The 27,515-nt window shown below is 31.8% G+C and overlaps 1 protein-coding gene across 1 annotated transcript in view; it reads left to right on the top strand.

Annotated features, from left to right (window-relative positions):
• LOC139491051 (cytoplasmic tRNA 2-thiolation protein 1-like) overlaps positions 1-27,515 on the top strand; it is a 38,722-nt gene that overhangs the window by 4,809 nt on the left and 6,398 nt on the right. The window contains exons 2-11 of the mRNA XM_071278322.1: positions 9,446-9,569; positions 15,530-15,648; positions 16,554-16,610; positions 17,458-17,515; positions 18,049-18,126; positions 18,583-18,624; positions 19,438-19,487; positions 20,432-20,496; positions 21,286-21,351; positions 21,982-22,040. Coding sequence (XP_071134423.1) covers positions 9,446-9,569; positions 15,530-15,648; positions 16,554-16,610; positions 17,458-17,515; positions 18,049-18,126; positions 18,583-18,624; positions 19,438-19,487; positions 20,432-20,496; positions 21,286-21,351; positions 21,982-22,040 — 718 coding nt within the window. The remainder of the gene's footprint in view (positions 1-9,445; positions 9,570-15,529; positions 15,649-16,553; positions 16,611-17,457; positions 17,516-18,048; positions 18,127-18,582; positions 18,625-19,437; positions 19,488-20,431; positions 20,497-21,285; positions 21,352-21,981; positions 22,041-27,515) is intronic.

Consider the following 27,515-nt stretch of genomic DNA (forward strand, 5'->3'; position numbering starts at 1 on the left):
TGTCCAGAATAGTAAGCAAGAAATATCTAATTGCAAAATATTGTGCAATAGCAAGATTTTTTTTTAATTGGAGTTATCTTTCTTTGTCCAGAATCAACTTAAATCTTTGTTATATACAATATACAATGTATATTCACTTTTTACTACCAACTGATAAATTAAAATAATCTTTACCATTCAGTGATAACAAGCAGTTTTTTTACATCTTAATATTTTATGATGTATTTAAATGAGTAGTTATTGTTGCAAACTCCATTAGAAATTTTAATTGAGATTAGTTTTGGAATAAGGGAAAGGGTGATGTGATTAAAAAAATTGGGTTCAATTTTTCTCATTTGAAATTTCATAAATAAAAAAGAAAATTTCTTCAAACATTTTTTTGAGAGGATTAATATTCAACAGCATAGTGAATTGCTCTAAGAGAAAACAAAAATTTTAAGTTCATTAGAACACATTCATTCTGTGTCAGAAACCTATGCTGTGTCAACTATTTAATCACAATCCAAATTTAGAGCTGAATCCAGCTTGAATGTTGTGTCCATACTTGCCCCAACTGTTTAGGGTTCAACCTCTGCGGTCGTATAAAGCTACGCCCTGCGGAGCATCTGGTTCAAATTGCTCTGGATTTATCTTAATTACATGCAATGAAGTAAAACGAACGTAAATGTCCGGTAAAAATATTGATTAGAAGCATGTTTTCAGCTTCTTTTTGATAGTTGAGGGAAAGTTATGATGATAACAAGACTAGCTAGTGTTTTTAGAAGCGTCCATGAACCGCACAGGCATGTTTGTGAACCTTAAGGAGATCATTGCTAGAACGATAAACACGGAGTTTCGTCAAAAACAAAATTAGTTGGAAAAATTGAAAGGCCAAATCAATTATGACATATATGTAGTTGGAAAGCATCGTAAACCAAAAGTTCTAATAAGGGACAACTTAACCCAGGTTTATGTTAATTGAATTAAACAAAAAAATCAAATATAATTTTAGTATATGTATTAATTTTTATTCATTTTAGTTGATGACATGATACACATATATTTTTTTACGTCAATGCAGCTTGACACTTTCTTTGTTTTCATTGTTTTGGTCTAATTGATCTGTATGCTTAAGATTGTTGTCGTATTGGCATTTGCATTATAACATTGTCTTTTATGTATTTGATGTTTGCAGAATTATTTGTAAATTTCCGTCATTAAATAACCCTATAAACATGGTCAAGGTTTTAGGGTGTATCTTAAATCTGAGAACTACTTCTTATTTTTATTAAAAAGTAGATCTGACAAATAGGTGAAAGAACTGGCAAAACTTTCTTACAGCACCTAAATTTCACATATATAACATAAAAATCTAAACACATAGCCACACATACCCTAACTAAACTGTAGCATAAACATATGGAATCTAGAAAGGTTACATTAGTTACTGTTCAACTAGTGACACCAGCTGCAGTTTATATAAGTTGTGAGAAAATAAAAAAACTGGCATCATGTTTAAAACGGAACACAAATTAAACATACAATTGTCAGTGAATAAACCAAATAAAACAGCTAGCACATATATACAAAGAGAGAAACATATTAAAGATAGAAAAACATCTAGGGTTGATATAATGTGATTATAAAATGCCTTAATATTCAATATTGTGTTGATGAAAACACCCAATACATTAAGGGGCTTGGTGGTGAAAAATCCAATTTGATATTTGCTTGAGGGGTGAATTGGAATTGATAATGCAATTATAAAACGCTATCACCCAATTACATAACAAAATGGGGGGTAAAAACCCCAATTTGTGAATTCTTATCTGGAGCTCTGTGGAATTGCAGATACATGTATGGTACAAAATGACTTGCTGCCATCTAGGGTACCAATATTGATGCCTGAAATTTCCCCAAAGTAGTCCAAGCCTAGATGAAAGTTTTGATGCTCTAAAGTTATTAATTTGTATTGTTGAAATCAGTGAAATTGATAATACATGTAAAACCTTTTATGAAGAGATATATACAACATGAATAATGTGTATTATATATTATGGAAGGAAAGTGTATTTTCTTATATGAAGTAGTGTAAAGAGAATTAAAAAAATCACATTTTAAAGATATGAGAAGATGTGGTATGAGTGCCAATGAAACAGCTCTCCATCCAAGTCATAATTTGTAAAAGTAAACCATTGTAGGACAAAGTAAAGCCTTCAACATGGAGCTGAAAAAAGCAATGTCAGGCAAGCAAGCTATGCACACTTACATGCCTTGATGTCATGGTGTGACTGAGTCTGCGATAATTTCTTCAATTCTCTTAAGGAATTATAAACAGAGAACACAAAACAAGACAAATGGACATATTCTTGTATAATGTATCTTTTCCAGTTTATGCATTAACAATTGCTAGTGTGTTTGGTAGTAGAGATGAAGGAAATTAAAGAGAAACCAAAGTGAACATTATTTTAACCTCTGAAGCTGTATATGAATTCTTATTGGAAATCATACAAACTTTTCAATCCAGTTTCCAACTCATTTAAAACAAGAGAAAGAAAAATCTGCACTATCAATCTTTCACTCGTCAAAAAAGAATACCCGCTTGAGAAAAAATAAAAGTTGTTGAAAAAGTCCAAATCTGACAAAAATCAATTACAAAAATGGTCTTAAGTTTCATTTCCAATTTTGTGTCAGCATGTGCAATGGTGGTGTCCAGATGCCAGGATACTTCACTCAGAGTCAAACAGGACTCAAGGATATTGGTTTGGTGAGAATTTCTCAGGTTAAGTGGCAATTTTCTAACTTTTTACTCCCTGGGACTTTTCAGTTTTGAATAAGGGTAAACAATGTTGAAAAGATGCTTGATCTGAACATGAAAAAATGACTTGGATAAAGAATTAAAATGATTATGATTAAGGAACTTCAGACAGATCTGTATTATGCTGTCAGTATAATTCTATGTGTCCTTATTTAAACGAGATGGTAAACAAGCTTTTCAATCTGTATCATGTTTTCTAAAATAATTGATGCAAAATCAAGTTACAGATTGTTGAAGAAATACTCAGTCATCTCTACAATTGATGGTGCATTACACAGATTTTTTTTCATAAATAGCAAAACAATTATGTGTTGGGAAATATTAAAAAATTTCTCAATATTTGTTTATTCTCAGGGGACAAATAAAAATATAGAAATCAGCCAAATTTAAAAGTAAAAATACATTGTCTCATATTGAAACATTTATATGTTAAATATGAAGCAATATTACTAGTATTCCTACCCCTGACTCCAGTCACTTGTGCATGTCGTGTATGAATTAATTCTGGTCAGATATTTAGACTCATAACAATGTTTGATACATTGAGAAACTGAACATTGATAAACTTTACATCATTCACTGTAATTATAATATTAATAAAGAATGTTTTGAAAAGATTCACTATTAAAGAAAACAAAAGGACTGCAGCTGTCAAGATGAATACAAAAATTAAAGTACTGTTTTCTGTAACATATTTCCTGCTATTTTATTGGATTTTTATCCAAGTACTTGTACACTGTTTACTCCCTCCCCCTTTTTGTTTAGTTATGTTTTTCATGCATTTAATATCCACATTTTATTTGGTTTACTTTTGAACATATTGATATTGACCACACTTAAAGAAAATCTTAATTCCTGCAGTATTTAATTTCATGTTCATTTTGTTGAAATCACAATTCACAATCAGATGGAAATTTATACACAGAGAATATTCTATTTAAATTAACAATTTTCTTGTGACAACATAATCTTTATGCATTGTTTTTTCTAACTTTGGTCTCTTTTTATTTGTATGTCTGAAAGAAAAAAAATCCATTATTTACCTATTGTTGAAATTGAATTTTATTTAAATGATGAATTTTCTCAAAGTTCTCTTATTTCTAGTTAAGACATTTTATTGTATTTGTCATTGTAAAACCCCCTTTTTTATCTTCTGAATTTAGATTAGGCACAGCCCATCTTGTCGCTGACTGGTCTTTTGTATATTTAAGAACATAAAATATGTCTTTTCCGTGTAAAACTAACCACCAAACATTGTTTAAATGTGTCTTTTCTATTAAATTGATGTTTTAGACCTGTTATTAGTGACAACAGAAAGCTACTTTTTTACAGCTAATTTAATTCTTTTCTACCTATCGTTTACATTTGCCTTGTTTGGTGTCAAGAGTGATTCTCACACCTGCCCTTGTCCTGTCACCTGATAACATTACAGACGCAAGCACTTAATTAACAAAGATTCTCCTGTTTCACCCCCCAACCCTGCCCCTTGGTTATCCAATCCGAGCATCTTCATTTAGACTATTTCTTCTGACAACACTAATTTTTCTTTGAAGATTTTTAACACTGAACTAAGGGTCAGATTTAAATCTTCTTCGGTGGCAATATGTAAATGTTGACAATGTCCCATCGAGAAAATTAGCACTCATCAACAGCTATCGGTGTAAAGTTTATAAAACATCAAATAGATCGTTGAAGGAAGAGATACCTGAGGGAAACAGATTTAGTTTTTATACAATTTGACAAATTTTGTATGGACTTCATAGTCATCCGTAAAATCACAAATTAGTTAAACCCACTTGTCCAGTGGGTAATGGAAAACTTATTGAAAATTCTGTTTCTTTTTAAAATTAGCTAAACAACTTTTGTTACTTGAATTTTAATTAAGTGGTTTGTTCAGGTAACTTAAATTTCTACTTTTTTTTGTTGAGAATGTTTTTCAGAAGGACAGAATATCATCTGATCATATTGTTACATTTGACAGCTGTGCAGATGTAGTTTTAATCTGTGACTCAAATGAATTGATACATTTTACATCTATGAGGTACTTTGCTCTGGTAAAGCACTGGTTAGTCATTGTCAGTTGACTGATAAAAAGCTTAGGAAAGAAAGGAATTATTGATGTTTTTGAAGGTTTCAAATTCTGAAGCTAGATTTCACCCTAATATAAAAAAAGGATATAAGGTACAATTGCCAACAAGACAACTTTTTATATTGTCAACTGTCCAAATGATTGTGGTATTAATCATGTTAATTTGGCAACTATACATACTATAGGTCACAGTACTACAAATGATATCTATTTTAAAATCTGTACTGAACAGTGCTATATATATAGCTAGAATTCCTGCAATAATGAAAATAGTTATCAGCATCTAATAATAATCAAATAGTATTTTGAGCATGATGTGAGTGTTATGAAAACTTTTTTCATAATGTTTAGGTGTTGTTACAGCTAGTGCATATTTCTAGTTTTGAAATAAATAATTAAGAGTATAAATGTATTATACAGAGGCGGATTTAGAGGTTTTTTCAGGGTGCCTGGGTCCCCCCTTTTGTGGGAAAAGTTGGGTTGGTTATATAGGGAATCATTGAAGCATGACAAGATCGAGCCCCCACTTAGGCAGTCAGTGGGCCCCCTTTATGGAAATTTCTGGATCCGCCCCTGTTATACATTGTACTGATTTGAGTGAAATGTCTAAGTAAATGAAGTATGTGTATCTGAAATGCCTACCATCTGCTGTGTTCTATACCTTGGATGGACAGTTGTTTCATTGACACTCATACCACATCTTCTTATATCTATCTATTTGACTTGGATGGAGAGTTGTCTCATTGGCACTCATACCACATCTTCTTATATCTATCTATACCTTGGATGGAGAGTTGTCTCATTTACACTCATACCACATCTTCTTATATCTATCTATACCTTAGATGGAGAGTTGTCTCATTTACACTCATACCACATCTTCTTATATCTATCTATACCTTGGATGGAGAGTTGTCTCATTGGCACTCATACCACATCTTCTTATATCTATCTATTTGACTTGGATGGAGAGTTGTCTCATTGGCACTCATACCACATCTTCTTATATCTATCTATACCTTGGATGGAGAGTTGTCTCATTTACACTCATACCACATCTTCTTATATCTATCTATACCTTGGATGGAGAGTTGTCTCATTTACACTCATACCACATCTTCTTAAATCTATCTATACCTTGGATGGAGAGTTGTCTCATTGGCACTCATACCACATCTTCTTATATCTATCTATTTGACTTGGATGGAGAGTTGTCTCATTGGCACTCATACCACATCTTCTTATATCTATCTATACCTTGGATGGAGAGTTGTCTCATTTACACTCATACCACATCTTCTTAAATCTATCTATACCTTGGATGGAGAGTTGTCTCATTGGCACTCATACCACATCTTCTTATATCTATCTATTTGACTTGGATGGAGAGTTCTCTCATTGGCACTCATACCACATCTTCTTATATCTATCTATACCTATATCACTTCCTATTATCTGTACACCTGTATCATGTGTATTTGTAAAGTAGAAATAAAATGAATTAAAATGAGGATAAGCTGAAATATCACACATAATCCAAAGTTAAACAAATGATCATTCATCAGGATTGCAATTACATATATTAAATACATATGGGCTTGTTTGTTAAATTACATTACACATATTGATATTATTTTTTAAACATCTGGGTTAAAATTCTATCCTAAGCGATCATGTTGATGAAGCGTTCGTGAATTGTAGTGTTTGACCTCTGAGTACTCTTTTACATATTTTATTTACAAATTACCTAATCTTGAAAGTTAATTCTGTTTAAAAGGAAACTATCAATTTGTGGTTTAGATTTTGTTTCAATCAGTTTTGCATATTTCATTTAAAAATAAAGAAAGATGTGTATTGTATTATAAGGTTTTGTTGAGAGGTCAACCCAGTAGTACAATGTAAGGAGGCAGTGACGAATTGACTGCAGAGAACATTGTTATAGTATACCTGGAAGCTACTGGATAACTTGCTGAGTTATTGTCCAAGTTTTAAATCACATCTCTTTGAAGTTTGAAGCGTGTTATGTTTTTACCAAGTTAACGAGTAGGGTGCTGTCGACAAAGATGAAATTCTTGCATAAAATTATAGCTACTAATGGGCAGCTATCCAAAACTTTGACATATGTTTGAAATATCTTAGGGACACGGCAAAACTCTTGTCGCTAATTCTATGCACGTGTTTTGCCGTTGGTTAAAACACATGAAGGAAGAATAATTCAAAGTTAATTGGATGTGTAGTCTGAAGAAGACTTAGTTCAACAGAAAACATGGTTAACATCATCTTTTTTTACACACTTCATCTTTAAAATGTTTTTAACATGCCCTCCAGCATTTTTAAGAGCAAGGATTCAAATTGACGAAGAATACTTAATATTATCCTTGCATTGCTGTAACCATGGTAACTGTTTACTTTTCAATGTATTAATATGTTTTGCATTTGTTTTTTCAACAACAAAAGAAGAATTATTCAGCATTTATATGCAAATCATTGCAAATGAAAATGAACAAAATCTGTATTTGATATTAACCACCAAAATAATGATTAGAATTCATAAAACCAGCTTCTAAAAGAACTTTTTCTGTACTGAAGTTTTGTCCCTTTATAACATTATATTCAAGCAAGGGCATCATTTGTGTCCAATTGGCACATTCTCCATTTAATATCATTACAATGAAATATTTTTTTCTGTAGATGTTGTTTCATTCATATTTAAAAAAAAAGAAGAAAAAGGATGAACATAGTTTCCATTAGTGAGACATCAACCACACAATAATTCCTGAGATATCGAGGTACTTGACAAGAGATCAATTGAGGAAACTGTTGCCCTCTTTTAAAACTAGCAAGATTTATTCATGGAATTCTAATAATTGCAAACACACGTTTTAAGTATTTGTCATGTTGGGATGCTGTCTAATTAACCTATTTTCTTTAGTCATATCCATATTCATATATACTGTAAATTTGCTGAAGAAATTATTGTGTGCAATTATTATTGTGATTTTGTCATTTTAGGCTAAAATGCGGTTGTTATGTGGGGTACATGTATTACATATTGGCAATAGATTTTGATTTTTTCTCCCCAACTGTCACTGTAGGGAGCATTGATTAAGTGTTACCGTGTTTATCGATATGTAGGTCCCAAAATTGGGATTCCAATCTTTATTAGTTCATGTAGTTAATGTTAGCCTCAACCATTAATGAATACCAGTATTGACTTCAGAAGGATAACACAAGAAATTTGGAATTTAAAAATAATATAGGGTAATTTAGTATTTGTTATAAAAAGAATAAATATTAATAACACCACTGAGGATTATTTCACTTTTAAGATTGGAAGCCAAAGTACATATAACAATGATAATAAAATATTCTTGCAAAATTTCAATCATGACATTAGTTATGAAATATCTCTAAGAATTATTGTGACTAGGGAAATTTGTGTCTTGCTATGAAGATAAAAAAAAAGCCTAATTCCATTTGAATTCCATATTAATTTATGCAAATGACTTGTTTGTTGAAATGGTCAATTTATGATGGACAAGTGATCTATGGGTAAGATTTCCATTCAGGACAAAGTTTTACACTTGACCCATGGTCATTAGATATGACCCCTGCTTGTGGACATCTGCAATAGGGTTTGAACACAAAACACTGGTCATTTAGATAATGGTGATAATGATTGGTAAAGTTGACAATAGGATGTCCCCATTAATTTGTCTGTTATTGTGCGTTACGGCACCCGTACCGAGTCATGTGAACAAATGAAGTGGAAACGTTATTGGAAGTTAATCACAGATTTTAATAAGTTTCCTGTCCGCATTTCAATACCCCCTTGGATATGCTGTTTATAGCTTTGTAAAATTGGCATATAAGAAAATAGGATCACTAAAAGCAATAATTAGATGAATTCAGAGGAAAATCAAATAAATTTAAGGGTTAGTGAGTGGTTTGTAATGGTTTATTTCAATTTTCTAGTAGGAAAATTTTCTTTTCGATATTTTATGTAAATGAGAATTTGACTTTGATTTTGCCACCTTGGCTTACATGCCTTATTTCAGAAGCAGGCTGCATTTTGATATTTTGTTTCTGAAAGTAAATTACCCGTATATACATGTACAGTATGTGAAGTAAAAGGAAGATATTGAAGTACACACAAAAGTCTAAAATAACAATTTTGATGTCAACTAAAAACTATTGTGGGCATCTATTGTTGTGATTGTTGAGCAATGTATAAAAATAGGACCTCAGTTAATATGTATATAGAGAAAAAAGATTTTAAAAAAGGATGCATACATATAAATGGCTTATATGATTAAAATGAAAGTTCTAATTATTTGACATGATTATTAAAAGTGATACATGTACTAATTCAGTCCTCATTTTGCCATATTTATAAATACATCACAGAAAGTATAAAAAAATATTTGTAAATTGATCTTGTAAAATTTGACATCAAATCATTTTCTATCATCATTAGCATGGTATAGAAACAAAGAAGACACATGATAAAAGAGGACTAATTTATGAAGAAATATTGAATGTTTGATCTTTTTTTCTAGGGAGATGCATTATGCAAAGAATGTTTTTATTATGCATTTGAAGAGGAAATTCACAAGACCATTATTGATGCTAAATTATTTACCTCAGGGGAAACTGTAGCTATTGGTGCCTCTGGAGGGAAAGGTTAGTCTCTCACATTCAGTGGATTGTCAAAAATAACTATCACATCCTTTAACATGTTAAGGTAACACGATACGAATGACGTTACGCCACGAGTTACCGTTCCTGACGTTATCGAATAACGTTCAAACATACAAGCCAATGCAGCAGGTTTTGCAATCACAAAGTGAATGAAAAATAATACTATGTGACATTTTTAACGGAAACTTATTATAGATGCAGAGTGCAGAGAGTTTTGATGCAATATATAACGGTTAACTAATTTGCTTTATCGTTTTCCGGCAATTCTACTACTCATTGTTAATCTTTAAAAATGTATTACTTTACTTTTAAATATTCTGTTTCTTTGAAATTTAAGCACGATTTATCTATATATGTTCCGATGCATAATAGACTGTGCTTTACATGTATTACTTTATTTTAATATTCTTGGTTTATTTTTGCAATAAATACTTATTCTTCATGCACGCTGTATCGCCCCCTTTTTTGTTTTGAAACTAGGAATCTAATCTATAGAAACTTGGTATTATGTGTAAAAACACAGGCAATTGTACATCTATTAATTCATGTTAAAATGGTCGTTTAAAACACCACTCGGGCAAAATGGAAAAAGGAAATTTATTTGGATGAGAATACGGATAGAATAAGACAAAAAAGCACAATACAAACAGACTTTGAAACTCATATAGACAATAGTTTGTTAGTATCGAATGTAAAAAACAGGGTTTAATTTGGTAATTTTGCCGTATAACTTTCTCTGTGTTCCAGTGTAAACAGTCTCTGAAATTCATTGGTTTGTACAGAGTAAATCCGATATAGTTTCGGAAACATTTTAAAAATAAAGTGCTAGATTTGTAATCCAATAAACCAATGCTACAGGTCCCGTTACAGTTTGATTAAAGCCAGCCCCAAGTATCCACTTGCGTCTATAAACGCAAGTTGATTGTCGGGCCTGGCTCTAATCAGACTGGTTGCATTACAAATTTTTCTCTCGAAATTTACAAGCAAACGACTGACTAATTATTATTCAAACGACAGAAAGAGACTGAAATAGCTAATTCTTGAAATCATTTAGATTTTATATTTGTGTTAATTTACGCTTGCATGGGTATTCGGTGGGAGTGTGTGTTGTTTTTTTTTTTTAGTGATTAAAGTTGGAAATAATATACATGTACAAGTTTGGAGACAAAACGACTGGAGGAGAACTAACATAGTTGCCTTTTTAGGTCCTGAGCGGCATATTGCTCACATACTAGGCGTCGGGAAAAGCCCGAGGAGTTTCACAGTCTTAAAAGGAGTTTTTAGAACAAGTATGCAACGTTCATGTAGATCTATATACATGTGAAAAAAAGAACTATGTATTTCTTTGTGTGGATAAATATACTATTTATATATAGGTGTACATTTTATATTTCTGACAATGTACATAATTTTTATATTTGTGTATATCCTACAATTTACACCCAAGGGTGACTAGAGATAGAAATATGGTCTCTTGGTCTTATTCCGACCGGCAGTAAAATGCTTCCAAAGTGGGGCGTCCATTTGGCTGTGTAGGATGTATTATTTATTGTAAACTTGTTCTCGTCCTGAACATGCATAAAATATTTGCCACTGGACTTTAAGCAACCAGCAATCAATCCTATAATTTACAACCGTCACTTGAAACTTTAGTTGTTAAAATTTAGATCATTGACTCTTATTTTTTTCAAAGAAATCGACAAAGTTTTACGAACATTTACGCACAAAGAATTTTCTACGTTACTGCTTGCTCATTATGGAAGTTGGGTAACATGAGACTTTATTTGTAAACGTACAAATACAAAGAAAAATTATATGGAATATGTAATATGTACAACAGTTTTCTGTTAGATTGATAAATGGAGATATGGGATATGCACTTAATAAGAAAGCAACATATGGACATTTAACGACATCAAAACCAAAGACATCAAGCAAATTGTGATTAATGCTAATTGGACGAGTATCTTTTTATTTCTAATTTGTAGCCAGTTTAGTGAACGTTAGGCCCCTAAATTGGAGAGTTTAAATAAGTATGTGGAGTATAATTATCACAGTAACATTTCAGTCTCTTAGTACATATTTGTTTAAGTCTTATAACTTTTGTTCTTCTGGAGAAAATTCAAACCATAATGAAATAAGGAAGTGAGGTAAAATTGCCAATTAATCAACTTTCCATCAAAGACAAAATGACGGAAATGTCAGCTTGCTTACATTGCTGCTTCATTTTAGATCTCCAAATTACCTTTCCATTATATGAACTGCATATTGATGATAATCAAAAATATGTTTTGTCACCAAAATCCTAGTAGAGCACGTATCATCATATAGTTTCACCCATGTCCGGTTGATCGTCAATCCCGTACTTCGTAGTCTTTTTGCTTCAGGTTTAAATTATGAACCTGGTGTTACTACTCATATTAAAGGTGCACAATGTGACATATCGTCTGGCAGAGGCGGATTTAGGGAGAGGGCCCAGGGAGCCCGCCCCCCCCTTTTTTGGGGGAAAATTTGGTTGCTTATATAGGGAATAATTGAAGTGTGACTTGAGCGGGCCCCCTCTTAGGCAGTCAGTGGGCCCCCACTTACGAAAATTCCTGGATCCGCCACTGTCTGGATTTTCTGTATTTTTTGTTCATGGCAGATTGCTGGAATAGGCATTTTAATCAAATACAGAAGGCACGCAAAGTACATACTCCGGCTTACATCTCCAACATGTGGAATTTCAAGCTGGAACTTTTATATTTCGCAGTTTTTTTTACTTTAAAGAATGCATATATAATCTCAAGATTTGTTTTGTAAATAATTTTCCACAAATGACAGACTGTTGAACTTTGTGAAATTTTGCATACATTTTACAATGTTTGTCCAACTTGCTAAGCAACCAACTCGCACATAAAAATTTACACCACGCAGAGTACACTATACGAATGTACGTAGAAAGTCAAGAATATAAGTTTTGAATTTTTCTTTGAGTTTGTTATTTCATTTTTTAGAATGTATTTTTTCAGGATCATTATTTTCTCTCATAGATTTCACAACAAACAGAATGTTAAACCTTTTTTGACTGGTGCATCAAATGTGTCTTTTATAAACAACTGTTTTCAAAATTGTAATGTATCGTCCCGAAAATGCATGAACTATTTGCCACTGAACATTTAACGACCATAAAAAACCGAGCAACTGTTAACTGAACCAAATTTATAAAGTATACTCTATATCTGCATGGGTGAAGCAATGATACCACCATTGATGACATTGATGGAGTTAAAAAAAACAACTCAGTAATTCACTGAATCACACGTAAAAATTCATGTTATTTTCACGTGTACTTTACAAAAATATGAAGGATTTTAATTAAATCTCAGAATAAAGATATTATTGGAATAATCTTATTTTAAAAATTTACGTAAATTTAACGTGTACCAAATTTCAGTGATTTATTCATGAATTATTATCATAAGATTCACGTGGAATCAACCAGTTCAAGCAAGTTTCAAGTATATGCTCGTTTGGTGTGAAAATCAGACGAGATTAATGTTAATTCATGTGAGTGACATTTCAATGTGCAGGACGAAATAAGTATCAGTAGAATTTTATATTGCATTACTAGGGAATTTACAAAACCCCACACGGGAAATGAAAATAAAATAAAACACCACACATATTTTATTTTCCATATCTCTGAGTAGGAATCACGTTACCTTCTGTATTCAAGAACGTCACACGTTTTCGGTCAAATTCTAAGGGTATCAATCAACTTTGAAGCCATTTATCTCAAAAACAAGGATGGTGACATATGATTTTCTATACGTGTATGCATTCAGCTTGCAATCCTGGATATTATGTTAGTTTTTTGTTGTTCCCCGTATATAAGAACATAGCCATTCATTGGCAAATCTATAAAAGTAAGCCGAAAAATAGGCATTTCCCCTATATACCTATGTAAATTTGTCGCCAAAATTGACGTTTTCTTGTGAAAATACCAAGAAAACAAAAATGGTGACCCCCAATTTTTATTACATATTCCAATGTAACTCGATTCAAAGAACACGTGTGCCAAAAAAATTGGAAATCGGGAGATATGCCATTCGGTATCGTGTTACCTTAAAGAGCTAGTCTGCCAAAAAAAACCGTGTAAAATCTGAAATATTGTCCAAATGGCCAGTAGGATCTTTGAAATATTTCACAGATTCCAGTTATTAGTTATATTTATATAGGTTTCTGACTTGAGTAAGTTATATTTATACCGGTTTTCTGACTCGAGTAAGTTATATTCATATAGGTTTCTGACTAGAGTAAGTTATATCTATATAGGGTTTCTGACTCTAGTAAGTTATATTTATATAGGTTTCTGACCTTAGTAAGTTATATTTATATAGGTTTCTGAGTCGAGTAAGCTATATTTATAGAGGTTTTTGACTTGAGTAAGTTATATTTATATAGATTTCTGACTCAAGTAAGTTATATTTATAGAGGTTTTTGACTTGAGTAAGTTATATTTATATAGGTTTCTGACTCAAGTAAGTTATATTTATAGAGGTTTTTGACTTGAGTAAGCTATATTTATATAGGTTTCTGACTCAAGTAAGATATATTTATATAGGTTTCTGACTCAAGTAAGTTATATTTATAGAGGTTTTTGACTTGAGTAAGTTATATTTATATAGGTTTCTGACTCAAGTAAGATATATTTATGTAGGTTTCTAACTCGAGTAAGATATATTGATACAGGTTTAAGATTTGAGTAAGTTATATTTATATAGGTTTCTGACTCAAGTAAGATATATTTATGTAGGTTTCTAACTCGAGTAAGTTATATTTATATAGGTTTCAGATTTGAGTAAGTTATATTTATATAGGTTTCTGACTCGAGTAAGTTATATTTATATAGGTTTCTGACTCAAGTAAGTTATATTTATATAGGTTTCTGAGTCGAGTAAGCTATATTTATAGAGGTTTTTGACTTGAGTAAGTTATATTTATATAGGTTTCTGACTCAAGTAAGTTATATTTATAGAGGTTTTTGACTTGAGTAAGTTATATTTATATAGGTTTCTGACTCGAGTAAGTTATATTTATAGAGGTTTTTGACTTGAGTAAGCTATATTTATATAGGTTTCTGACTCAAGTAAGATATATTTATATAGGTTTCTGACTCAAGTAAGTTATATTTATAGAGGTTTTTGACTTGAGTAAGTTATATTTATATAGGTTTCTGACTCAAGTAAGATATATTTATGTAGGTTTCTAACTCGAGTAAGATATATTGATACAGGTTTCAGATTTGAGTAAGTTATATTTATATAGGTTTCTGACTCAAGTAAGATATATTTATGTAGGTTTCTAACTCGAGTAAGTTATATTTATATAGGTTTCAGATTTGAGTAAGTTATATTTATATAGGTTTCTGACTCGAGTAAGTTATATTTATATAGGTTTCTGACTCAAGTAAGATATATTTATGTAGGTTTCTGACTCAAGTAAGTTATATTTATACAGGTTTCTGACTTGAGTAAGTTATATTTATATAGGTTTCTGACTCAAGTAAGATATATTTATGTAGGTTTCTGACTCAAGTAAGTTATATTTATACAGGTTTCTGACTCAAGTAAGTTATATTTATATAGGTTTCTGACTCAAGTAAGATATATTTATGTAGGTTTCTGACTCAAGTAAGTTATATTTATATAGGTTTCTGACTCAAGTAAGTTTTGGTTTAGGCACAATTCATAATTACTGAAATTATATAATTTTGATTAAGAGAAAATATATCATTTAACAAACTGTGCTTTGAAAACTTAAGGTTTTCTACACCAAAAAACGTATGAAATAAAAAATATACAAATCTATAGCATGTTTATATAGGCAATTACATGAAAAAAAATGAACAAACACTTCTGAATAGAGCAAAATTTATTTTAAATATGTTTTTTTTTCAGATTCTACAGTACTGGCTTACACAATGAAAGAACTGAACCAGAGGTATAATTATGGTCTGGACCTAGTCCTGTTATCTGTGGATGAGGGTATAACTGGATATAGGGATGATTCACTAGAGGTAAAAAAAAAAACATCTGTTTTATACAGGATAAAACCATACATGTTCTCAAATTTATTGAAAATTTATTTGTACAAGGCTTGGAAAAAAATAGAGAACTGCAGAGCATTACTGTCCAATAACTAACCACGTACAAATAAAATTCGTAAAGTCTGTAACTGTGCAAGATTTGAAACTGTTCTTAATAAAATATTTTGATAAAAAATCAGCAACAAAAATTTCATGGGGACAATGTGAAAATCTGCAAACCTGTATCCTTTTGAGATAAAACTCTACAGAAAAAACATTATTTACATCAAAAACAAGACTATATAAAATCAGTTACTGTATGAAGCCAAAGCTTTTTTGGTCAATGCATTATGTCTTTGAAAATTGAGGAGTTGCAGTATAAAAGTTATTCTCAGAGCAAATGCTTACTGGTAATCTTCAGTCTCAAATTGGTATAAATATAACAATCCTAGAAAGAACAATACACCTACAAATCTTTCAAACAGTGCACTGCATCACCAAGTATTTTCTTACTTTTGCAATAGCTGTCTTATACTTTTAAGGGATTGGGAAATCGTATTAGAAATAAAACATTTCTAGACTTTAAATATAAATACTGGGGATTCATAAATATTCATACGATACCAATTTATCTTAAATTTGATTTTGTGAGTAATTGTAAAGTACAAAGTTTAAATTTTCTATAGGTTTGTACATGTATACAGACTCTTGATAACCCCCAAAATCAAAAATCCATGAAAATACTATTCTTCAATACACAAAACTTGTAACCGAGAAAAATTAATGAATTTGAAGTATGAGTTAATGAAATATGTTGTCACGTTATATAAATGATAAATCAGTAGATGATCAAACAAAATAGATATTAACAGACCTCCATTTCCTTATAATTTCAGACAGTAAAGAGAAACCAGATACAGTATGACCTACCATTAAAGATTGTATCATATGAGGTGAGAGTTGTTGGGAGTCAAAGTAGATTAGTCAAAGTAGATTAGTCAAAGTAGATTCACACAATATATTACAAAAGTTATTTAAAAACATTTACAGTATGATCTACCATTAAAAATTGTATCATACGAGGTGAGAGTTGTGGGAGTCAAAGTAGATTCACACAATATATTACAAAAGTTATTTAAAAACATTTACAGTATGATCTACCATTAAAAATTGTATCATACGAGGTGAGAGTTGTTGGGAGTCAAAGTAGAATGACAAAAAATCACAAGTTACTCACAATATGTTGCAAAAGTTATTTAAAAACATTTTAAGAGGTGATATCTAATATCATGTAAAACAATCCTCAGATTTCCATTCTATACAGAAATAGGAAGATGTGATATGATTGTCAATAAGATAAATACCCACTAGAGACACAAAGATTAAACAACTAAAGATCATAATATGGCCTTCAAACAATTTACAAAACCCATTCTGTAAACGTCCTCACACGATAAAACATAACACACAAATCAAAGAAAAGCAAATATGATAGAAAGCAAAAAAAAAAAAAACAAGCACTGAAATATGGCTTCTGACTTTGGACAGACACATTTAAAATGTTTAATATACAAGGTTAAATATAATTATTTTTGATATTTACAAGATTCCAGATATGTATGTTTGAAATATTTAAACACAGAATCAGAATGTTTGCAAAACCAAAAGAAGAATCCCTTATATATAAAGTAAAATAACTTAATCAATAAAATCTGTACTGAATAAATACTTATGAAGCAACAAATCATACAATTAAAAAAAACAAAATTTTATTTTGACAAATTCTTGATTATTTTACAGGATTTATATGGATGGTCTATGGATTCAATAGTTAAACAAATAGGACTGAAAAATAACTGTAAGTTGTCATTCATATTTTAAACAAAAATAAAAATAAAAAATGTTGGAATATTATTGTGAGAGGGGAGATAATCACTATCAGAAAAATACAAAGTATTGCATAGGGGAAAAGACCTTATAAATGAATTTATGTACACAACATTCTTGCCTCTCTCTAAATGTATATGAAATTGATCCAAGATTTAATTATGCATATCTAATATTATTGTATGTGTGATTTTTTGTGAGACAATATATGAGAACATTTATGTCAATTGATACTTGATTATAGACTATATGTTAGGCCTACATAAACAAGATTTATAGAACTATATGGATAGGCTTTCTTGTGTTTTAATGGAAAATTTCCATCCAGCAAGTGCTAAACTTTGTGTTTGCGTCATTTTCATTCATTAAAATAAATGAAAATGTGTAACTCTTTGTGTATTAAAGCAGTTTGTGTAAGTTCAAGGAAACATAAAACTTGGTATCCAGGAAATATAATAGAATAATCATAAAATTATATTATGTTTATTAATTGGATACTTGCAGGTACTTTCTGTGGAGTATTTAGAAGGCAGGCATTAGACAGAGGAGCAATGATGATGAAAGTAGATAAAATTGTAACAGGTATTTATATTGTATACAATAATTCATTATTATTTGTGGGATACCATCATACAAATTTTCGTGGAATGTGTAAATCACAAAGGAGTAGGTTCCAAAAGGGGTAAAATTGCCCCTTAATATTTTGACGTTTTAATGTGGCAACATAATACTACAAATTTTACATAGAAATAGTTATGGTATTACTATTAATACAAAGCTGCTGTAGATCTATAAAACCTATGATTTGTTAGGAACTGTTTTCAAGTTAATAAAAGATGTTTGGTAAACGCCAATCAGGTGTTGTGACTTTGGAATAATTATGGCATCCATAGTTAGCTTAAGATATTAACAGATCTTGGGAGTTTTGCTTTTATTTGTTGAATTGAAGGAGTTTATATTTTGTAATATTTGCAGAATCCTAATTTTCTGTAATAATACAATAATGACCTCATGTTAAAAATCCATTTTGTTTTGTAGGACACAATGCAGATGATATAGCTGAAACTGTCATAATGAATGGTAAGCATTTAACAAGCAAATAATTATTAAAAATAGTCTCAATTAGTATTTGTCATTGGGTCCTGTCTGTTATATTGATTTTTATACCCCGCTGTAGCGGAGGGGGGCATACAGTTTTTACCCTTTTTCTGTCTGTCTGTACATCCATCTGTACTTACAATCATATGTCCCAAATTTGGTTTCTGTTCTCTAAATTTGCCTCAACCAATTGTTATAAAACTTATACACATATCTTATTACCACAAATACAGATCAAGTTTCAAATTTGGTGGCATCACTTTTACCGTTCAAGAGTAATGCCCCTTTTCAAATGGAAAAATTGCTGAATTTTAGTTTCTGTTCTTTAATGTTAGTTTGCCTAATTCAAATATTACGAAACTTATACACAATGCTCATTACGAAATGTTTTGAAACTTATACACAATGCTTAATACAACAAAACTCTGATCCAGTTTGAACGTTGGTGCTTTACTCTTACCTATCTAGATTTATTCCCCTTTTCAAATGGAAAAATTGCTGAAATATTTGTTTCTGATCTCATTAGTTTGCCTCAACCAAATTTTATGAAACTTATGCACATTGCTAATTACCACAAAAAAAATATCTTGAACAAATTTTTGCAGTGTTACTTTTACAGTTCATGATTTATGTCTCTTGATAACGTTATATGCAAGTGGGGGCAGGTTGGATTTTCAATCAATTTCTGGATTTGCTGAAGTGAAAGTCTTCTGAATAGGTCAAAGTTAAGCAACGTGTCTAATGCAAAGGCTATGTGTAAATAATCCATTCTAAACCTAACTTCTTATAATTCAGTTTTACGAGGAGATATCGGAAGACTACGTAGATGTACAGCTATAACAACAGTAAGTTAAATAACATCTACCTCTTATATGTCACATTCATTTCTTTGACCAGAAAAAGTCTTTTACTATTAACTGATTTCTGACATATAAATGTTTTATGAGTAAACTGGCTTTCTGCATCCTTAGACTGTCAAGTCATAGTGGCAGCTTGACCATTTCAAACATCCGTCTGTATTCGAATGTGCACACTTCAACACTATACATAGAAATTTATTAATTTTATCATCTATACAAAGTAATTAAGCTGTGATTTGGAAATAATTCAAACTAAGATATTCAACCTGCTGCTCAAAGTACTGATATATTAGATAAAACACCGTAATTCCAGGTATAAATAGACAAATACATTGACGAGCATCAGAAAAGATGGAATGTTGCTTTCAATTCTTAAACAGTATACTTATATAGTAAGTAAAACTAAGAATGGAAATGGGAAATGTGTCAAAGAGACAACAAACCACTTCATAGAGCAAACAACAGCCGAAGGCCACCAATGTGTCTAGTCCAGAAACATAATTATTACTGAAATGATAATATCAGATGACAAATATTGCCATTTTGGAGCACAGGGATTTTGTAAGATGTTTGTTCTTCTTATCATTCAAAAATGTCTTTAGATAAATTCTCCTCCTCATGAGTACAAAGATAAAGTGAATCTAAATTCAGATGACAATGCACAAACAAGACAATTCAAAAGCAACAAGACATACAACAAACCCTGATGTCTGAAGCTATTGACGAAGCAACCATGTATAACAGTCAAATCTACACTTGTGTATAAAGAATTTCTGTCTTATTTGACCATAATCCTTTCAACTGATTTTACAGTATAAATGAATGTCAATAATATAGGATACATTGTTATTTTATACCTGTCATAGAAAACAATTGTTTTATCATGTACATATTTGACATTTTCTCTAATCAACTTCTTTTCTTTACAGGGAACTGATGGAGCTCTACCAAGATGTAAACCATTTAAATATACTTATGAAAAAGAAATTGTTATGTAAGTCAAGTTTCTTCTTTAGTATACTGTAAATTCAGAAATTATTGCGAAAAATTCAACAGAGTTGTAAATGCATTAATTTGAACACGCATTTTGAAATATTTTATATAAACTAAACAGGATTTTTCTCAAAATCGAAAAAAAAATTAAATCGCATTTAAGTCTAAAATGACAAAATCGCAATACATGTAATACATGCATGCAATAATTTCTGAATTTTGCAGTACAACAAATTTGTTTGCCAAATTTTTGTTGAAGTAGTAAAGCAGTCTGTGCCAAAAACTTTTTCGTCTACCAGTCCGGAAACTAGATATCAAAACTTGTCCCTACATGACTATATAAAATTTTGAAAATTTTCACTAGTCCAAATCAATATTTACTAGTCTGGGGCATTTGACTAGTGGCTAACGGTGCAGACTGGTAAAGCATGACAGAAAAGACATTGTAATGACAAAAACACACATAGTTAAAAATTTCATAACAGCATATATAGGAATTATATGGAGAACCCCCCTCCAAACCCCCCTTTAGTAGGATACATTGTATTCCCAATTTCTAAACATTTACCCTTTACAACACATTATAATCCCATCCTTTAAAAAGTTGAAATTTCATTAAGAATTTATTACTTTTAATGTTGATTATGAAATGTTTTATACAAGATAAGTCCATTAGAAAAAAAATGGTTATAAAGCAGCTTCTATGGTAAAATGTTCATTGTGCAGTATGGGATGTAAAAAGTTGACAGCTATAGTTATCTTTTAATATTAAGAAAATTTCTGATTCCAGGTATGCATATTTCAAGAAATTAGATTATTTTTCAACAGAATGTATATACTCTCCAAATGCTTACAGGTAAAGTATAAATATACCTTTATATTCAATCATTTCAGACTTTTAATAGATTCTTTTTCAATTTTCGTGAATGGTAGTTATTTTTTTTCTTTAGTTGTGTTAACAAGTTCTGCTTACAAGCCTTTCGAGAAAAAAAGATGTTGAAGACTGGAATTGAGTTCCTAATGAAATGCAAAAGAATTAGTACCAAAAAAATAAGAAAGAATCAATGAAAAGATTTCCAAAATGGAAGTAACTGGCTTATTCAGAGAAGGGGGGACAACTCTATGATTCTTATTCAGTTAAAAGGATAATTTAGAATAGACATTTTGTAAGATGGATAGAATATAGGTCAAGTACAGATATTATATGTAAAACCTTCATGACAGCTTGACTCTTGATTAGTCAATAAATTGATCAAAGGAAAAATCATGATTGTTTTCTAAGCTTAATTGATACATCAATCCAGTGAAAAATGATAATGCTCAAAGACTTCATTTGTTTTTGTTGTGATTGACGTCATTTATGAATAAATGAAAATAGGTGCAAAAAATCTAAATTTTAGGAGTACAGCAGTCAAGATATTGTGAAAAAGTTTTATCTTTTACATCAATTGATTATGATTTAAATCATGCCTAAATTCATTTTCAGAGGTTTTGCCAGAGCCTACATTAAAGATGTTGAAAAAATACGACCCAGTGCCATAATCGGTAAATACTATAGTCTTAAGTACCTCTTTTGGCAGAAAATAGAAATAAAATTTAATGTAATTAAGAGACACCTGTTAAATAAAAAGAAATTAGTCGTAAGTGTTAATATGAGCACTTCAGGTCAGTCAGTGCAGTAAACAAGTTCGACAACCACTTCATTTTGTATAATACAACTTACAACTACAGTAAGTGCTGTGTGTTACAATATTTATCTTCATGCTGAACCACAGGCCGAGAAGCCCAGGCTTATTAACAAAATTCTTGGCCTGTAAAAATCATATCTACAGGCCAACAGAATCCATCTTAAATTTTCCAATGCTTGAGGGACAGGCCTGTAGATTCAAAAGTTTATTGCAAAGAATTTATATACTGTTACCAATTGTGTTTAAAATACTGTACAGTCCAGCTATCGCGGATTCACCAAAAAACGCGATTCCACGATGGAAATTAATTAAAGATCGTGGATTTCCGTGATGGACGCATTTAAAAGATCGCGACCTTTTACCTAAATAATATCCAAATCTGGTCCGCGAAGTCCACGATGACGGTTGATTTACAGGTTAAAATAATTCCTTTAGTGATGCTACATTTTGTAGCTGATACAATGTAAGCTGTCTTAATGCGAGTGCAATGAGATAAGACAACGAGGTGTAATTGGGTCTACGTGCAGAATAATAACAAAAAATGTTTTAAAGGTTTTTTTTTATTCATTAAGCAAATGTATGATATGTGATTACTAAATACTTTTTATTCTGAATTAAGATAAAATATTTTAATTTCATCCTCCCGAAAAAAAGATTTAAATTGTTTATCAAATTTGACACACGCTACCTTTGTGTACCTTAAGTTGGATCTTATTGTGAGTTCAATAGATAAGCAACAAGGTCTAACTGGGTGTACATTTAGAATAAAAAATACATTTGTTTTTTTAAAGGCTTACGCATTCATAAAAAATATGTATGATACGATAACTCATTTCTTTTTATTCTGATTATAAAAATAATTTTAATTTAATCCTCCAATAAAAAGTGGTAAATTGTTTAATAAATTTAAAACATGCTACCTTTTTTGTACCCCAATTTGGAAGTTACAAAGATTACAATGCCTGTCAATCATTACCCCAATAAAGGTTAATAAACGCATGACCTGCGTCGGCCAACAGACACCTGCTGTTATAAACAAGAACATGTCCGATTTATATTTCAACAGGTAAACAGAAGTTAGTTAACAGAAATTGATAGGTGTTTTTATTAAATTGTTGAATGATAGTTTAAACCAAGCTTCACATGTTCTTAATTGAGTCTTTTATGCAAACATTTATTTCAGGAGGATAATACATCACTTGGATTGTTTGATTATTGTCTTTGATTTCATTTGAATAAAGTAAAAAATTTAATCCATTAACACTTTCAATCATTTTGCAATAAAACAAATGCTGGTTTTATTTGTAATAAAATTTTCAGCTAAAATTCTATAATTATAAAAATATGACCAAATTATTAAACACAATCTTTTTTACTCATTTTGGACTGGTTGGAAGTTGTTTGTAAAATGTCCAGTGACAAATATCTCGTATATTGTCGTGCAATTTCTTTAAGCGATGTTGCTGGTTAGCACGTTTATTTAATTAATTCCCCGGTCAATATACCAGTCTTTAAAACCCTGGGACTGTTAGACAACAGGACAGTTATCAAATAGAGTTAAATGGCATTTGGTATACATTCAACATTGAGCACTACAAGACATGGTTAAGACCCGGGGTTTATACATGTACTTATATGATGCAAAGGACAGACTGTAAACTCGGATGCCTATTTTCTGCATTAATAAATGCATGTCATTTTGAAAGATAACGGTTGGAACATTATGTAAATAATAAGAAAAAAATGGTGGAAAACATGTTTGTCGTATGATTTGCCAAAAACTAAGCTTTATCAAACTTAGTAGGGTATATTGAAAATGTAATGCTGGGCAAACAAAAAGACATAATTTGTAGTAATACAAATGTATAGCATAGAGGAAAAGACAGAAGATGGACTGGGAGAAGAGCTAAGTTTATTGTATTTAATTTAATGCAACAATTTCAAATATCTTTTTGAAAGATTTGTGTGGTCCTTAAAAGGACCGTTGTAGTCTTTGTGTAAACTGTATACACCTCAAAGGTCGTTGAAGTCTAGCTCTTGATAATGGGTGTCAGCTTCTGGTGGATTGTTCTCAATCTGGACAGCAGCAAGTGCAGGTCTTTGCTTCTTTGGCTGCCGACGCAGCATCTCATTCACAGCATTGATGACATTCGTCCGGAAGATGTCTTCCTGACGGACCTCAGGGTACATCCGAACTGTAAATTGACGAATTATTTCTCGCCTGGCTGGGTCCAGTTCACGCTTTCCATGCTTCCCACCACCTTTGCAGTTGTAGAAGTAGCGCAGGTTGTCCATGCCGTACAATTCTGGAAAAAACCTTTTTGTTAAGGCAGCCGCAAAATTACCAGAGCTCTTTGCCGAAACCTTGATTCTTGTCAGCTCCTCATTTGGAATGTTGTACAAGTCTGGTATGGCAGGTACCTGTTGGTCGTCTACAACTGCTGCTGGAATGGTGGGCCTATGTTGTCCGGCTAAAATCTGGTCTTGTTGCCTCGCCAGTCTTGTACACATGACTTCCAGGTCTGTTAACCTACGGAGTACTGTATCATTTTTTCTGTTCATAGTATCAAGGTTTTTCTGGATTGATGTTACTGATGAACCTATTGCTGCTAGTGCAGACATTACAGGACCGAGATGACTAGAAGAATGGGTTGGTCTGGCTGGTGTAAAGGGCGATACTAGCGGTGGAGTTGGTGCTGTCGGATTTGGCCCACGGATGGCAACTGGCATACTAGAAGTTGGTACAGGTAAGGGGACTGCTGGTTGAGTCTGATTGGAACCTTCAGCAGATGCTGGTTGTTGAGAAGTGGCAATGCGACGTCTAGGTGGTCTGATGACTGGTAACGGGTCGTAAAACCCTGGGGGAGTGACAACCCTAATCACTCTTGCTGCCGGTTTACCACTTTTGGTTAGGGGTCGTACAGTTTTGGATCTGGAAGCCTTTGGTCTGCTTGGTGTTTGACGTATTGGACCTGATGGTTTAACTGCTGGTTTTTTGGTCTGTCTTTTCTTTTTGGGTTGAGTTCTCTCAACAGGTGGGCTTGAAGGATCATCACTCTCGGCTGCTAGAGAAAACCGTCTGTCCTGCTTTGCCTTTTCTACTAGGGCTGACATTGCCGCGTAGTCACCAGAACCAAGGATGATGGCACTAGCGTACTCTTTACTGTTCCACTTAACTCGGTAAATTTCATTTACTTTTATTCTGTCTTCTGTTGCTATGTGGACTCTCTGGCGTACCATGACACCCCCACAGTTAACAAATCTGACAGCAAAGTCAGATTGCTCTCTGGTTAGGGCACGTAAAGACATTGTTGTAGTAAATGGTATATATTTTAGTTAACGGATAACTGAAATGATAATAGTTTTTGTTGGCCTCCGTATTTATTGCCAGTAAATTTGGCACCGCCCAGACGAAGATTTTTAATGATTCCATAAATTTCATTGGTGGAAAACCAAAAATTTACTCCCAGAACACGTGCACTGCCTTGACACGTTACTGTGTATTACAGATGATTTCAAAGAGGCGACACTATGTCTGGCTGAACACCTGTGCTTCCAAAGTTTGTGAAAAGATTTCAAACTATTGAATAAATATATAATTTTTATTTGTTTTAAACTCCGCAGTCTCCTGTTGCTTTATAGTATTATGGGGGCACAAATGCATTTGCATGAATAAAAAAAAGTGTGATATGCTAGTTTTACACCTGAATTAAAATATGCCGTAATTATGACTATAAAGCAATCTAATATGTAGTAGAACTTAATAAGAGATCAATATTTTAATTAGATTGGACTCTATAAAGATTAGTATAATTATTCTATATCAAAACAAATTTTCTCTTTCATCTTCACAACAATAGTATTCCAAAATAAATGTATTACTTATTTAGTTTTCTGTCAAACTGGATTCCTATTCAAGGTCCGTATTGACTAAAATATGTATTTAAAAGATGTTGATTTTAATCGATTGATTGAATTATGGTTGCTCGTTTAACCTTCAGTGACAAATATTAAATACATATTCGGCGAATGAAAAAAATACACAATTGATACAATATATATGCATGGTAACCGGAATTAAAGGCTATATGTTTGAATTGGCGTGAAAATGAGAGTACATGTATGATGTTTGGTAAGAATTTACAACTGACCATCTATTGACACCTGCTATTTTCAAAAGGTTTCATAGACTTCTCTTCCGATAAAGTTATTTGCAAAAGGAAATTTTCTTTCAGTTGTGTCATTTAATAAATACATGTAAGAGAATGATTATCTTTGTAAAAAAGTAAGTTGTATAAGAAGCGTAAAGATCAAATTAATAAAAAAAAAAAAAAAAATTAAATAAATAAATTCCGACAAAGATGTGTACAAGAATTTAAACGTTTTCAATTAAAAAAAAATGGTAAGTAAATTCTGCCAGAAATAAATCTGTATTTTATATGTGTTGCCAATTGTTACATTTACGGGTATTTATAATATTCTTACAACCGTGAGAATTTATTTTGGAAATTGTTTACGATGACATATTCGGGTATTGATCAGCTGAATACCTGTACATGTACATTTACCTGGTTGAAATCCGTTGACCAGTTCGTTTATTCCCGGGGGCAGTATAATGTCATTTGCTGGTATATTGTGCAACAGGGTTTTATGGCTTGATATTTTTCAGTTTACCATCTGAAGAAATTTATGAATTCGCTGTCACATGTTGATTTCTTATTAAAATACCAACTGTTTGATGAAAAATTATCAGTTTCATCGTAACAATGGGCAGAGTAGACGACAAAATCAAACAAGAAATCGCAGTATTGAGAAAGTCGGGCAACACAATCCAAGCAATTACTGGAATATTGAGGTCCAGGGGCCATAACATTTCGCGTCATTCCGTACGGTACTGGCTGAGAGCCTATGACAGGGGTTTTATTTCCGAGCTTGGTGTTCATGTCCAACCAAAACAACGAACCTTCAGAAAAGTTTCTGAGAGAGACGCCGAACTCATCAAAGAACTTATCAAGTCAGACTTTTCCATGTCAAGCAAGCAGATCCACAAAGCCCTACTTGCAGATGGTGCCAACTTGAGTCTGTCGCTCACCAAAATAGCCATCGACGCTGCAGGCTTCACCCATTCACGACCGCGGTATGGCCAGATGGTGAGAAGGGCAAACAGACCAAAACGTGTTGATTTTTGCCAACACCTCATTGACGAAAATGACGACTTTGCAAACATAATCTTCTCTGATGAAAGTTCCATACAGACCTTCCAAAATAAGACCAATTATTACAGAGAGAAAGATTCTGCTCCAATGGTTCATGGAAAGCCTAAACATCCACT

This window comes from Mytilus edulis, chromosome 10 (genome assembly GCF_963676685.1).
Source record: "Mytilus edulis chromosome 10, xbMytEdul2.2, whole genome shotgun sequence".
In the NCBI taxonomy this organism is placed as follows: Eukaryota; Metazoa; Mollusca; class Bivalvia; order Mytilida; family Mytilidae; genus Mytilus; species Mytilus edulis.